Raw genomic sequence first — 14,190 nt, forward strand, 5'->3', positions numbered from 1 at the left:
ACTTGTGTGGGAGTCAAACAGACGAGAGTGTTGGTGTTTCTTTCCTCCCTTTTACTTATTGGTTTCCTCAGGATAGTCTGTGTCTCTTAAAAGGACTCCAGCCCCCTCTTCCCTCCACTCACGAAAGACGAAGGCTCAAAGGAAGGGTAACTCACGTCAGGCCTGACAAGGCAGGAAAGTTATGAGCTGGGGGAGGCTCTGGCCCCTCGAGTGTGACAGATGGAGCTGTGCACTCCTCTCCGAGGCCCGTGCCTGGCCCGGGGAGCCAGGCGCAGAGGGAGGAAGTGGGCCCGGAGCCAGCGCTCAGAGCGCTTCCTGTGGACACTGGAGGGGCCAGCCTCCTTGTGCTTCTGCTTGGTGGTCACATCTGCCGGAAGGCGGAGAGGGCGGCCGGGATGGAGACCCAAGCCCTACTGGGTCTTCGAGCTCTGGTGGGGCAGTGATCCGGGGAGAGAGGAGCAGGGTTAACAGCTGTCTCTCTCGTGGGTGCCAGCATGTTGTGGCCTCAGCCCCGTGGGTGGGGACACAGCCAGGGCATGGTTTCTGCAGCTGCCTTACCTTGGAGGCGTGAAGAAAGGCCTCCCAGTCCTTGGGAAAGGAGACAGCATTTCAAATGCTGGCGAATCAGAATCATTCAACCGACTTCTCGTGTGAGGGAATTCTGCCCCCTCCCCACCCCGGAGCTCTTTGTTCCTTGAAGGCTGTCTTAATCCCAGGCAGGAATTCCTTGGAATGACCATCTCCTTGCCGCAGTGGCGGGCTCCCTCTTTGGTCCTCTGAGGTGGCTGTTCCCACCCCTCCCTCCACCTGCAGCTCAGACTTTGTCACGCAAGCGGCACTGGCTGGAGCGCCACCCCTTTGGTGGGCGGATGGAACCAGAGGCACAGTTGCCGCACGCGAGGGCCTCAGTTTCGGTCAGAGCCTGAGGTGGTCTGAAAGGGACTGCGTTTCCCCAGTGTGCGAAACCTGGCCACCAGACGTTTTTGCCGCCAGGCTTTGAAAGTGGCCAGTTCAAACACAGCAGGTTTATTCTCGTTTTTTCTGCTTTTCCCTCTCCAAGTGCATCAGAGGTCGTTTCTCTAGCGCCCGAGGTCAAGGGTCTGGGACTGTAGGGGAGGCGCTGCAGAGGCGGCTGGGAGACTGGACAGCCCCATGCAGGCGTCTCGTTACTTAGCTGCGGCGAGGAAGGAAACTGGCATTTGGTGATTCCCTGCTCCGCCAGCGACCACTCACACTTGACCATGGTGCTGGGCGCCAGGGCCGGATCTGCATCCGCCTGCAGTGCCCCGGCACATGGTCATGCCCCCGGACAGGACGTTGTTGACATCCAGGTCCTTGTGGATGTCGATGTCACCCTTCACGATTGCAGTCGTGGGTTGTCTTGTTGGTCCTGGTGGGCTCCATGCCTGGTCTTGAGGTCCTGTCTTCCCTCTCAGGGCCTGGCCAGTAGGGGCGCTTTCTCCTGAGAGAGGCCTGCCTTTTCTCCCATGCAGGGGGCTGCCCAGAAAGACGGGGACTGGAGTTGAGAAGGTCAATATCAAGGAATGTCTGCCCTGCGGGAGCAGAGACTCACCCACGGTGGAGGGCTGGAAGAGGGTCTTAGGACAGGGGTAGGGCCAGTGGTGATGACCTGCCTTCTCCAAGGGAGGAGGAAGCAGCCACAGTCATCTCATGCTCAAAGTCCAGGGCCACAGACCCCAGCTTTCCCTCCATGTCTCCTCATGATCTCCTGCCAGAGCCCTGGCTCCAAAGCCAGCAGCCCAGCTTAGCCCCCTCTGACCCAGGCCCTCTGAATCCCATCCCTGCCCAGGGTGGGAGCACAGCACCCGCGGGGGCCCCGCTGCCACGTGCGCATGCACACGGTCTCTGCATTGCCTGGGTCCTACCTGTGCAGAAGTGGACGAGGTGAACATGAAAGCCTGTCCTGGGGCTTTCGGGATCCCTGCTCTAAGAAGATGAACGTCTGCTACAGGCTGGCAGGGAAGGGCTGCCCTGTGCTCAGGGTAGGCCACCCCAAGGTTGGAGGGAGGAGGCCCTGAAGGAAAGGGACCAGGTGAGAAGGCTTGGAGCCGCCGGCAGAATGGGATTGGGGGGTGCAGCCATGAGCCAAGGTGTGAGAGCCGACCTGGAGGTGTCTGCAGCTGCCCGCGGGTGCCACCTGCCCTCCTCCACACATCTGAGGGTGCTGCCACCCCCGGGGTCCAGCATGATGCGTGGGGGGTGCGTTACACAGGGGCTTCAGGTGGAGCTGGGGAGGGGGTGCCAGGAAGTGGCCTGTACTCCTGGGGCAACCCGTGTCCTGAATGCTGGATACAAGGAACAGGAGGGGCAGGGACGTGGCAGGAGGGGTGTGGGGATCAGGGATGGGGCTCTCAGGTGCAGGGCCTTAGGGCCCTCTGGGGGCCTGGCTGTGACATGGGGTGTGGAGAGCAATGAAAAGTTATGGGGGCTCGCCCAGGGCTGGAGATCACACGTCAGGAGTCCAGAGGTGGAGAGGGGACCCAGGGTTTGGAGTAGTGAGTCCAGCCTGGGGGCCCGGAAGTCAGAGGGCTCTGGACACGGGGTTCCAGCACAGTAGGGGTGAGACTGGGGGCCTGGTCCTCGCTGGTGTGGCCAGAGGCACACAGCCTCAGCACTGGCTTGGATGTCACCCATGTGGCAGGAAGGTTCAATGTCTTGAACGTGACCTGAGTGGTCCTCATCTTCTTGCTGTCCTCATCTTCGAGTTGAGTGGGGCCTTGATGAGCAGTGCCCAGTGCCCCTCCCAGGCCACACACAGCTTGTAGAAGCTGTGGTGCAGATCTCCGTGTTGTCCTAGTTGGTGATGATGCCATGCTCCGTGGGGTACTTGAGCAAAAGGATGCTGCACTTGCTCTGGGCCTCTTGCCCACTTACGAGTCCTGGTCCCAGCCCATCGTGACGCCCTGGGGAGCTGGGGAAGGAGACCTTGGGTGTGCTTGGGGGGGTCACCCATCCCAGCAGCCCTCCCCTTCTGTGGGTCTCCAGTTTACCCATCTGTACTATGGAGTAGGGGCAGTGGCAGGCAGACTTGGAGACCTGGGTGCCGTGACTGCACAGGTGTGGGGGACCTTCACCAAGCCAGCGCCATAGTCACACCCGAGCTGGCTCGTCACACTTGGCCGCTGGCTGTGGGCTGCAGGCAGAAAGGGGTCAACTACCACCTGGCTCCAGGCGGGCACCCCCCACCCCAGCCCACAGCCTCCTTGTGCCTTGACAGCTGCACCTTTCCAGCCAGCTGCGGGATGCCTAGGCCAGGACAGCTGAGTCCCCCCTGGGGAGGGCAGCACCCTGGCCCTGCCCCCTGCCCTCACCCTCCCATGTTGCTCCGCCCCCGACAGCTGTGTCCTGGCCTGCCCTGGATGTCTGGCTCCTGGTGACAGCTGTGCCCCAGGAAGAGCAGATGGGACCCTGCTCCGTTCGTGTTCCACCCCCGCCCTGGGGGCTCTTTGCTCCTTGTTGAGGACAACCCAGACCAGGGCCGACTCTTCCTAACCCTTTCTCCCCTTTTTTGCGTGAAAGCCCCCATTTTTAATTTCTCTGTGCGACCCCTAGCAGTTATAGAACTACTATTGTGACTGGCAGTAACAGAGATACTACTTCGATAGGAATAGCAAGGGGAGCAGTTTCACAGCTGCGTGTGAAAGCAACATTTATGTCACACTTTATAACAAGTGTGAGTTACATTTAATTGATGTAGTGGAAGGAGCATGGACTTTGGGGTTCAGACCTGGATTTGAATCTTGGAGGACTCATTCAACAGGTATGAACTGCGTACCTGCTGTTTGCTGAGCACTGGGTATACGTCGGCAAATAAAGCAGATGTGACCTTCCTCTACCTCGTGGAGTGTACAGTCTGGTGGGAGTGGAGGGAGAGGGTGGCCAGAAGACCTCTTTGAGAATCCTGTTCACGGGCTCTGTGACCCTGAAAGTTATCTAATCTCTCTGGGCCTGTTTCCTCATCAAAGAAGTAGGCAGGCAATCCTTGCTGAGTTATTGCAAAGATTAAAATAAATCCCCTCCCTCTTCTTGAACCCTCCTCTTTGGACACTGGGCTCTTCCTGAGGCTCTACAAGGGCATCCTGCTGTTACCCCCGCCGTAGGGAGACAGTCCCCACCGGCCTATAGAGAGGCAGCAGTTGCCCTCAGAGGCCTGGGAGGGGTCTCTTCACACTATAGCCCCGGGGCTCAGTGCCCAGCACTCACTTGACGTGCCAGGAGGGGAGTTCAGGCCAGTGGGGAGACTGGAGACCCCTAGCTCAGGTTCAGACCAGCTCTGTGTCACATGCTCTGTGAGGTAGCAAACTCCAGAAGGTGTGTGTGTTTGGGGTGGGGGGTCAGGTCTGACCCCCTCCCTAGGTCTCACAGCTCCATATTTGGAGAGACCAATGGTTGAGCCAGAGCCTTTAATGGACGGGGACCAAGCCAGGGGTGGGGTCACCCGGTGTTTCTCTAACCCATGTATGGCCAGTAGGTTCTGGGGGTCAGCCCTGGGATGGGGCACCTGGGATCTTCCCAGTCCATATATGACCATCAGGGACTGGGGACCTGGATTGTGACACGGGTCTCAGGAGTAAGGACCAGCTCCTCCACCCATCCCCAAGGCTTGGGATCTATTCCTACTGCTCCATTCAGGGAAGGGGGTGGGGTGGGGGGACAGCTTGGGCCCTTGGATCAGAGCCAGGACCCAGGCTGGGATCTCTAGGCCTCATCATGACGCAGGAGAGACTCCCAGCAATACGAGTGTAGTGGGCAGTCCTGGGGTGGGAGAATGAGGTCCCCATCCCTGCAGACAGCACAGCAGTTGCCAGGGTGTTAGAAGAAATCCCTGCCTCCCAGAGAGTGTGTCACCCACAGGGCAAACTTCCCTCCCTGGAACAGTGAGCCCCCTTCTCCATGCTTGCTTTTTTTTTTTTAATAAATTTGTTTATTGTATTTGTTTATTTTTGGCTGCGTTGGGTCTTTGTTGCTGCGCGCAGGCTCTCTGTAGTTGCGGTGAGCAGGGGCTACTCTTCATCGTGGTGCTCGGCCTTCTCATTGCAGTGGCTTCTCTTGTTGCAGAGCACAGCCTCTAGGCGCGCGGGCTTCAGTAGTTGTGGCTTGCGGGCTCTAGAGCACAGGCTCAGCAGTTGTGGCACAAAGGCATGTGGGATCCTGCTGGACCAGGGCTCGAACCCGTGTCCCCTGCATTGTCAGGTGGATTCTTAACCACTGCACCACCAGGGAAGTCCCAATGCTTGCTTATTCTAATGCCAAAGGAAGTGCCCAAAGGACTGGCCTCATGATCCAGTGGTTAAGACCCCGCATTTCCACTGCAGGGGGCGCAGGTTCGATCCCTAGTTGGGGCAGTAAGATCCTGCATGCTGCAGGGTGTGGCCAAAAAAAAAAAAAAGTGCCCAATGTGCAATATTGGAAAATGCAGCAGAAAAAGACCATTTTCCTGCCATCATCTAGAGAGCACTACTGTTCACAACTTGCCTGTGTCCTTCCAGACTTTATCTCTGCATATCTATTTCCCTAGGGATGTTTTCTTTGTTTTAGAAAAACAAGATCCTATCACACATTATGTTTTCCTTGCTTTTTTCTTATCTGTTTTAAAACTTTTTTAACTGAAGTGTAACAGGCATACAGAAAAGTGCACAAGTCATGAAGGTCCAGCCACTCATGATGGAATTATCACGAGTGGACGCATTCTTGTAACCAGCCCCCAGAAGCCCCTTCATGCCTCTCCCGATCCTATGCCCTCCTTCTTCCCCCAGGATCCCCACCACCTGACTCCCCGCCCACCACAATAGCTTAGTCCTGCCTGCAGTTGCACTTTATATAAACAGGACCACACAGTCTGTGCTCTTGGACATCTGACCTCTTCTGCTCAACATTATATTTGTGGGAACCATCCATGTTGCAGCTGTAGTTTGTTCATTTTCACTGCCGTATAGTGTTTCATTATATAAAATACCACCTGGGTTCACTGCTTTCTTGTTGATAGACTGTCCCTAGTTTTGGGGAGGGGTGGGCTGCTGGGGGACTGGGGAGAGAGCAGAGACGTTGGTATTAATCCAGCTGCCTTATTTAACCTCTGCAAGCCTCCTTCCTCCTCTCTGACAGGAGTTCTGAAAGAAGTCACATCACAGGGGCCACGAGGAAAGCCCTGGAACAGAGCACAGGGGTACCAGCTCAACATACATTCACTCTTTTTCCTCCAGACGCAGGCGGAGGAGAGGAACATGAGATTCCTCAAGGGAGTAACCCAGGGAACCACAGAAAGGCCATCCCTTCCCAAAGCCTCTCCAGGGCTCTTGCCTGGCAGTGCTCTAATCTGGGCGTTATTACTTTGTTCACAGGACAAAAGCCTGACAAAGCCCCCGTAGGGCCACAGGGAGGTCCCTGTCCCTTCATTCTCCCAGGGGCAGGCAGCTGGGGTCTGGGTCTCCCAGCCCTGTGTGCCTAGGCTATGCCCCTTGGGATGTGGGGGGAGGTGCTTAGAAGCATCTGTCCTGGGCTGTTTGCATCTGTCCTGGGCTGTTTGCCAGGGCCCAGGGCAGGGTGAGGGCAGGGGGCCTGGTAGCTGGTGGTGAGGCTGGACCAAGACTGCTGGACATTAACAATACCCACAAATAGGGTGGGGGAGATGGGGAGGGGTGGAGAAGGGCCCTGGATGGCTCAGGGCCTGGGAGCCCACCTCTCCAGAAGAAGCTCAGACACAGACCGCCCTTCGGGGCACTCTGGGTCCATTCCCACCTCTCTGTGAGTACACCCCTTCTCCCATGGGGCCAAGGCTTTTCCTCCAAAGCCCCTGTTTTCCGGGTCCCTTGCCGCCTCACCTCATCCCCATCCCCTTTAGCAGCCTTTGATGCTATTGACCACAATATCAAAACTGGAACTGCTGGAACTTCCCCCTCTTGGCGGTAACTTTTGTGGTGGTTAAAAGCATGGGTTTTGGAGTGGATAGACCTGCCCTGGAATCCTGGCTAGGCAGCCTTGGAGCTGCGTGACCTTGAGCAGGTCACCCAGTTCTCCAGGCTTATTTCCTCTTCTGTAAAACATTTGAAATAATAACAGCATCTCCCTTGTGACATTGTTGTGAAGGTGGAGTGAGATTATATAGGTAAGGCCTGGCTCAGTGGCTGGCCCCTCACCCCCTTTCCTGTTCTCCTCTACCTATTGTTCAGTCTCCTGCAATTCATAAACGTTCTCTGAGTGTCTGAGTGTGTGCCAGGCCCTTTGGAGACAGTGGTGAACCAGATACAGGCTCTGCCCTCACACGGCTCCCAGCCTAGAGACAGGGATCACTCCCGTGGGCAGGGGCTGCTGAGCACAGAGGCGGCACAGGCCTGGCGTGGCCAGGGAAGGCTTCCTGAGGCAGTACCACCCCTGTTACTTCCTATCATATCATGGCACTTTCAATAGCTTCTCATTAAGTGTTCGTCTCTTGTCTGTCTCTTGCCTCTGGAATGTCAGTTCTGTGATAAGGGAGTCCTTGTTCACCTTGTTCACTGTGTGTCTAGAACAGTTCCTGGCAGATGGTAGGTGCTAGGAAACATTTGATGAATAAAGTAAGCTGTAACAGTTAGTGGAAGCCTGGGAGTAGGAGCTGGAGTGGTGAAAAAGGAAGGCTATGTAGGTAAGAGCTGAAAAAGTGTTCTGTAGAACGTAAGATACAAAGAAGCAAAAGGCTTGGGGGTGGGGGGAGGAACCAAAGAGCAAGGAGGAAGGTGTGGAATACTTAGAGATGAGGCTGGAGGGTGACGTCCGGGAATTGGACTTTGTCTGGTAAGCAATGAGGAGCTTTCAAATTAGGTGTATGACTTGGTTAGATTTATGTTTAAAGAGAAAGGAGGAAGGGAGGGAGGAAGGTCGGCTGCTACTGCATGGAAACTGGAATTGGAGAGGGTAATAGTAAAGGGGGAGAGTTCATTTAGGAGGTCAGTGTCAGGCGGTCGGACCAGAAATAATGGAGTCCTGGCAGGGAGAGGGGATTTCTGAGTAGAGATTTGAGAATGAATGGAGGGAGGAGTCAAGAGTGCCGCCTAGGTTTCTGGCTTATGTGATTGGGTGGACCACAGATGTCACTCACGAAGATAGGGAGCTTTGGAGGCGGGGCATAACCGAAAGGAACGCCCCCTATGTGCCCCGCCCATCGGTGGTAGGATGGCGTCGATTGGCTGTTTCGAGGAAGGCGCCAAAAACTGACAAGGGCGGGCGAGAGGTGTATCCTTACGTCACTTCCTAGGGACATCCGGGCCCCTCTTTTCCCGGCCCCACAGCTGCGGAACTTCCGGCTGGGGCCGCCACCTTGACTTCGCGACCTTGGGTTCCGGCTACCAGCTACCTGCAGTCTCCTCAGTGTAGTCATGTCCGTGCTGACTCCACTGCTGCTGAGGGGCCTGATAGGCCCGGCCCGGCGGCTCCCCGTGCCGCGGGCCCAGATCCATTCCAAGCCGCCGCGGGAGCAGCTCGGGACCACGGTGAGGAGCGGGCCGGGAAGGGCATGGGAGATGCCGCCGGCCGCACCTGGTGTCCCGCGGCAGTTGGAGGCCCGCCGGGTCTGGCGCGCTGCACCTCGCGGCCCGCAGCGTAACGGGGAGCGGCAGTGCTGGTTTGGGTCTGGAGGGGGCGAACGAGGGGATGGTGCCCGGGCCACAGTCGCTGTTCAGTCAGCCCCAGGGTCTCGGGTCACACCGTGTCAGTGCAGCCCTGTCGCTTCCTCGCTGTGCGGTCTCGAGCAAGCTTCCTTAGCCCTCTCTGAACCTGTTTACCCGTCGGTTCATTGGGGGATGCCTGACGGCTGTCAGCGCTGTCATTGTTACCGCTTTTATTTATTTGGGGTGGGGAAGAGGACCCCAACAGGCTTTAGTAATTACCAGAAACGTGGGAGAGTTTAACCCTTAGTGACTTTCACCTGTTTGGCGCATTTCTACATTTGCCTCAGTGGCAGAACTCGGCCTTGAGCGCGAGTCTTCATTGTCCAGGTTAGTGGGCTTCCGGTTAGGAGCAGAGCCCGGAGAGCGCTGCGGCGGAGGAAATAACAGTGACGGTAATTGCAGCTGAGTGCCTGCCGGGTGCCAGGCGCCGTGCTAAGACTGCTGTGCTGGGCTCATTCGGTCCTCCCAGTCACCCCAAGAAAGGGCCCTTTTCTCCATTTCGTGGCTGAGGGAGCGGAAGTTCAGGAGCAGTGTATTGACTTGTCAGAGTCACACCTTCAGTGGCAAAGAAGGAGTTTGAACTCCAGTCTGACTCCAGGTTGTGCTGTGATCTTAACTGCTATCGGGAATATGGAAGTGGCTTTAAAAAACGCTTACCTCTAGCCCCAAAGGTTTGGGAAGGGAGGGCTTTTTAAGACAAGGAAGGGGAGGTGCATTTTTTTAGAGTTATTGGTCTGTGCGAGGTCCCTGGGTCCCAACAGACCAGCTTTGCTCCTGTCCCTTCACTTTATCATCTGGTGGTGGATTTCCCCTAAGCCAGGCTGACCCCCACCCCATATCTGACCCTTTACCTTAAGGCCTAGAGTGGGCCTGGGATGCTCTGGCCCTCCTCTGGAGCCTGAATCTTGACTCCTGGAGGGGGCTGTCTGGGCAGACTGCTCAGACTACGAGAAGCCTGGGGGAATCCTGACTCTGAGGGTTCCTTTTTTCTTGTGCTCTGTGTAGGATATCGCCATTGGGCTCACCTCCTGCTTCCTGTGTTTCCTCCTGCCGTCGGGCTGGGTCCTGTCTCACCTGGAGAGCTACAAGAAGCGGGAGTGACAGGAGCTGTCCTCCCCCTCAGCCTGTGACCTGAGCACCCGGCCTGTCCTGATCATGCCTGCTGCCTTCCTGGCCGGCCTCCCCGGGATCCCGTCCTTCAGTGACAGGGCCCTCTTCTGCAGTCGTGACCTCTTCATTCCTCCATGTTGACATCTTGGGACCACATGTATCCGTTTAGAAGGCCCTGCTCGGTAGGGCCTCCCTTGTAACAATAAAGTCTATTTAAACCCTGCTTCAGAGGGAATTCCCTGGCGGTCCAGTGGTTAGGACTCCGCTCTTTCATTGCTGAGGGCGCGGGGTCAGTCCCTGGTCAGGGAACTAAGATCCTGCAAGCTGTGTGGCGTGACCAAAATATAAATAAATACATAAACCCCGCTTCAGAAACTCATCATGCCTTTGGCCTGGGCTCCTGCCTCCATACTTGAGCTGAGGATGGTGTTGGGTGGGGTGTGGAGAAGAGGGCCTGGCTGGCTGCCTGGCCCTGCCGGCTCACTGCCCTGTGGTAGGTCCAGGGTGCTCAGCCGTTCTCCTCGATACCTGGAAGTGGTGCTTCCATTGCGTGCTTTCCTCTGTAAATGTTTTCTGGCTTCTGTGGAAAACAAATCCTGTTGTCGTCCGGCAGCCTTTCTCACTCCCCCTCTAGTCCTCTTGGTCGTACCAAGCTCGGGGCTCTGTGTCTGTGTCTGCCCTCTCCCAGTGGGGCCGGCCTTCCCTGTCCTCTTTGGTCGGTGGGCTTCAGCCATTTCTCAGGTGCTTGTTGCCCTTCCTAGTTGCAGGTGGGCAACGTTACAGTATCTTGCATTTTTATGTCAACCTGGGGCCCCTTTCCTTTTAGCACCGTATCTGTGCACTGACTGGCTTCCTTGTTCTCTTCCTGCCTGCTTCCCTGTGTCCTCCCCTACTCGGCTTGGAGAGTTTGCTGCTCTTCCATCCATCCCAAGGGCCCTTCCTCAGTGATTCTTCCTGGGGCGCCTCTTAGCTGGGACAGGCATGTGAAGCACTTCCCACTGTGCTGGAATTCTGACTGCCAGTGTCTGGAAGGAAGGCTCTGACCTGCTGGACCCACCCCTGGAGGAGGACATGGCTTTAGTTCTCTGCATCCTCTTTGCTGGGGTGACATGAATGATTTCTGAGCAGACACAGGTTCAGCGTCCCCTGTGGAGCTGCTGGATGGTGGGCAAAGACGCCAGGTGAGAGCTGAGGGGCTCTAGGTTGTGGGTGCTTTAGACCCTGCGAGTCAGAACATGCGTCTCGCCAGCCCCTTTTGCAGGGCTCGCTTTTTGTTGACAGGAGCTGAAGGGGGACCCTGCTCTCCCTCCCTTGTCTAGCCTTTCCTGGCCTTTTTGTGTGGTGTCCAGTGATGCCTGGTTGCTGTGGGCACAGATTAGGCTGTGAGCTGTCTTGAGTTTCTGTGGTAGCTCCACTGCCCTGCCAAGGGTTTGATTGGGTATCCCCCATTTTTGCGCCCCTGGATCCCAAAGGGACACAGTGGTCCCCTTGGCCCAGGAGGGCTACCTTCGCCCGAAGCTGTGTGTCTTGAGCCGCCTCTGAGACTGATGGGAAGCCAGTGGTTACAGGCCAGATCTTCAGGACCCGGTCTGAGAAAGCCCTTAGGAAGCCTAATAGCACCTCCAGCCATTGTGCTCCCACACCTGCTGGGTGCTGCAGCGTGCTGAAGGGGGGCAGGGTCGTAGACTTGTGGGTGGGTGGGAGAGTTTTGGATGTGAGTGAGCCGTCATGCTTGGACCACATCTTCCCCTTGTTCTCAGTGGAGCCACTAAGCTTAAATCTGGTCACCTTTCTGTGTCCCTCTTATCCCTAACCAAGTCAGAGGCCGAGGGGCCATTCTTTGTAGCAAAAGCAAGGCTCCTTGTGCTCCCAAAGAGCATTTTCTGTGTCTGAGGGTGTCTTGTCAGATCTTGAGTCCGGATGGGTGGAGGTCTGTCCTGATGTGCACACCGGGCGGGGTGGAGGGGTGGGGGGGTGGTTACAGTCATGGCAGATGATATAATGCACAGATAGTGGGCTGGGAGGAGGCCTGGCTTGGCCATTTACTATATGACCTTGAGCAAGTCATTTAGCCTCTCCGGGTCTCAGTTTTCACGATTGTAAAACGAAGGTGGCGATGTGGCAGGAAGAATAATGTCTTCCCCAAGATGTCCGTGCTGCCCTAATCCCTGGAACCTTGTGAATATGTTACCTTCATGGCAAAGGGGACTTTGCAGATGTGATTAAAATTAGGCATGTTGAAATGGGAGGTTATCCCCTGGGCCCAGTGTAATCACATGGGTCCTTAAGGTGGACGGGGAAGGCAGATACTTCGCATCTCAGAGATGCCACCTTGAGGACTCTGCCTGCCTTGGGGCTTTGAAGATGGAGAAAGTTGGCCGTGCTCCAAGGAATGCAGTGGCCTCTAGAAGCTGGGAACAGCTCTCAGTTTACAGCCAGCAAGGACATGAGGACCTCAGCCCCAGAGCTGCAAGAAACTGAATTCTGCTAATAGAATCTGCATGAGTGGGAAGCAGATTCTCCCTCAGAGCCCCTGAAAGGGAACATAGCCTACAGATACCTTGATTTTAGTCTGATGAAACCCATTCCAGACCTCTGACCTCTAAGACTGTAAAATTATACATTTGTATTGTTCTAAACCACTAAGCTTGTGGTGATTTGTTGTGACAGCAATAAGGAGACAACTGTGTCACTCTCCCGGTGCTGTGAGGCGCTCAGAGGAGAGCTGGCACCAGTGGCTGGATCCTCAACAGACTTGAGGTGAATTGCAATGTGAGGCATTTGTAGCAGGAAGGTGCCCCACGGAGCGTGGGTGGTGTGAGTCGGTGGGTGGCGGGGCTCTCCCTTTGCCGCCTCTGCCCCTCCTCTGCTTGCTTCCTGCCTTAGGTGGTGTGAACCCTGCAGGCAAGTATCCACCCAGCCAGTGGCCCTGAAGTACAGCCCCTGCTCAGCTTCATCAGCCTGGGTGCACCATCAGAGCCTCCCTAGACCGTGATTTTGGAGCTGGCAGCCTGTGGACCGTTGTGCATTCCTGCAGCGGCATCTCCAGAGGTCCCTTTCTGGGCTGGGCACACCCCCACGCCTCCCACTTGGGCAGCTGCCTGACTCCCAAGCCTGTCTTGGGAAGGATCACTGGGGCCTCATCTTTGGTGCACCTTGAGCCTTTCTCCTGGCCATGACCCCCCTGTGAGGACTGTGGCTTTCCCAAGGCCCATACCATGTCCTGTTGCCTGGCCCCTTCCCCTGAGAGGTTGGGTGGGCCTGGAAGCCTTGTGGCTCTCTAGGGCCTCTGTGCCGTTCCATAAACTCTTCCTCTGTGGCTGAGGTTTCAAAGTCCCTGGGTCCTGGTACGGGGTCTCCTCTCCCTCCACCTGACAGAATCCCAGGGACAGGGATGTGGGGTCTGGACACGTGCCAAGCCTGTGCGGAGGCATCTGTGCCTTGTCGGTTCTATGGAAAAAGTCCTGAGCTGCTGCCTGTCCCCTCTGTGACTATTTCCAACAGCAGCCTGAACCCAAGCACCAGTGCTGCCTATTTAATTATAGGCTTCAGCAGGCAGGAAGGACCAGCAGTGCTGGACCATTTCTGGGTTTGCAAACTGGGAGGCAGAGACGTTTATCGTCCGGAGCTATGCTGGTGATTCCTGGCAAATGTGCTGTTGGGTTTTAGACGCTTCAGGATAGAGAATCAAAACCCGAAAATGGTAAAAAGTACCAGGAGAGATGGAATGAGGGTAAGAGAACAGTTATTAACTACTAAATAAATTGGCATGGAAAAGAGTGGGGCAAAAGTTGACCATCCTGGGCTGGATTAAGAGCCAAAGTTTCCCCCTGGGCATTTCCTTCCCATTCTGCCTGACAAGAGGGAGAGAGTGGGCAGCAGGTAGGAGGACCCCTCATTTACACTCCCTGCATAGATTGAGGGTGCAGGTCTGTTCCTCAAGCCCCAGACCCTTGTGTGGGAGGGAGGCATTTACTTGGCGTTGGCAGCCTGCCTGCAGTCCAGCACTGGGCCACAGATGGATTCCTTCTCACTCTCCAGAGTGTGAGTTCTCTGTCCCCGCCATTAATCCCAATCCCAACTCCCCCTGAATGCCCCCCACCCCTCAGACTCCCTAGTCACAGTAAGGAGTGGGGGTAAGGGTGGAGTTGTCTTATAGTTATTTTAAAAATTTTGTAAAGCCAAATAGAAATCAAGTTTTTGTCATCAACTATCTTAGCTCATTTGGTAATACCAGTGCTACTGACTGAAGATCTGATTGGCAGTTACAGATTGCATTGTTAAAATTGGGAAAAGGAATGAACACTTTGGTAGGCCTGGAATCCAAACAGGGTGGCCCTTTGCTTCCTTGAGTTTAGAAGCAACCCCAAGGCTCAGTGACCCAATAAATAATAATTTGCAGTGCGGCTGGGACACA

General features: G+C 55.8%; 1 protein-coding gene across 1 annotated transcript; it reads left to right on the top strand.

The window, feature by feature from the left end:
* The first annotated feature begins 8,299 nt into the window (after positions 1–8,299).
* On the top strand, positions 8,300–9,996 carry COX8A (cytochrome c oxidase subunit 8A). The gene is made up of 2 exons (XM_082844640.1): positions 8,300–8,486; positions 9,669–9,996. Exons 1-2 carry the CDS (start codon positions 8,373–8,375, stop codon positions 9,762–9,764), a joined length of 210 nt encoding a protein of 69 aa, XP_082700766.1. The 5' UTR covers positions 8,300–8,372; the 3' UTR covers positions 9,765–9,996.
* The last annotated feature ends 4,194 nt before the right edge of the window (positions 9,997–14,190 follow it).

The sequence above is a fragment of the Leucopleurus acutus genome, assembly GCF_964270905.1.
Source record: "Leucopleurus acutus genome assembly, chromosome: 8".
NCBI lineage: Eukaryota > Metazoa > Chordata > Mammalia > Artiodactyla > Delphinidae > Leucopleurus > Leucopleurus acutus.

Excerpts from the sequence above, each read along its gene's own strand:
- COX8A (XM_082844640.1), top strand. The coding sequence starts at position 8,373 with ATGTCCGTGCTGACTCCACTGCTGCTGAGGGGCCTGATAGGCCCGGCC. Across the intron at positions 8,487-9,668 it reads GGGAGCAGCTCGGGACCACG|GATATCGCCATTGGGCTCAC; the intron begins GTGAGGAGCGGG and ends TGCTCTGTGTAG.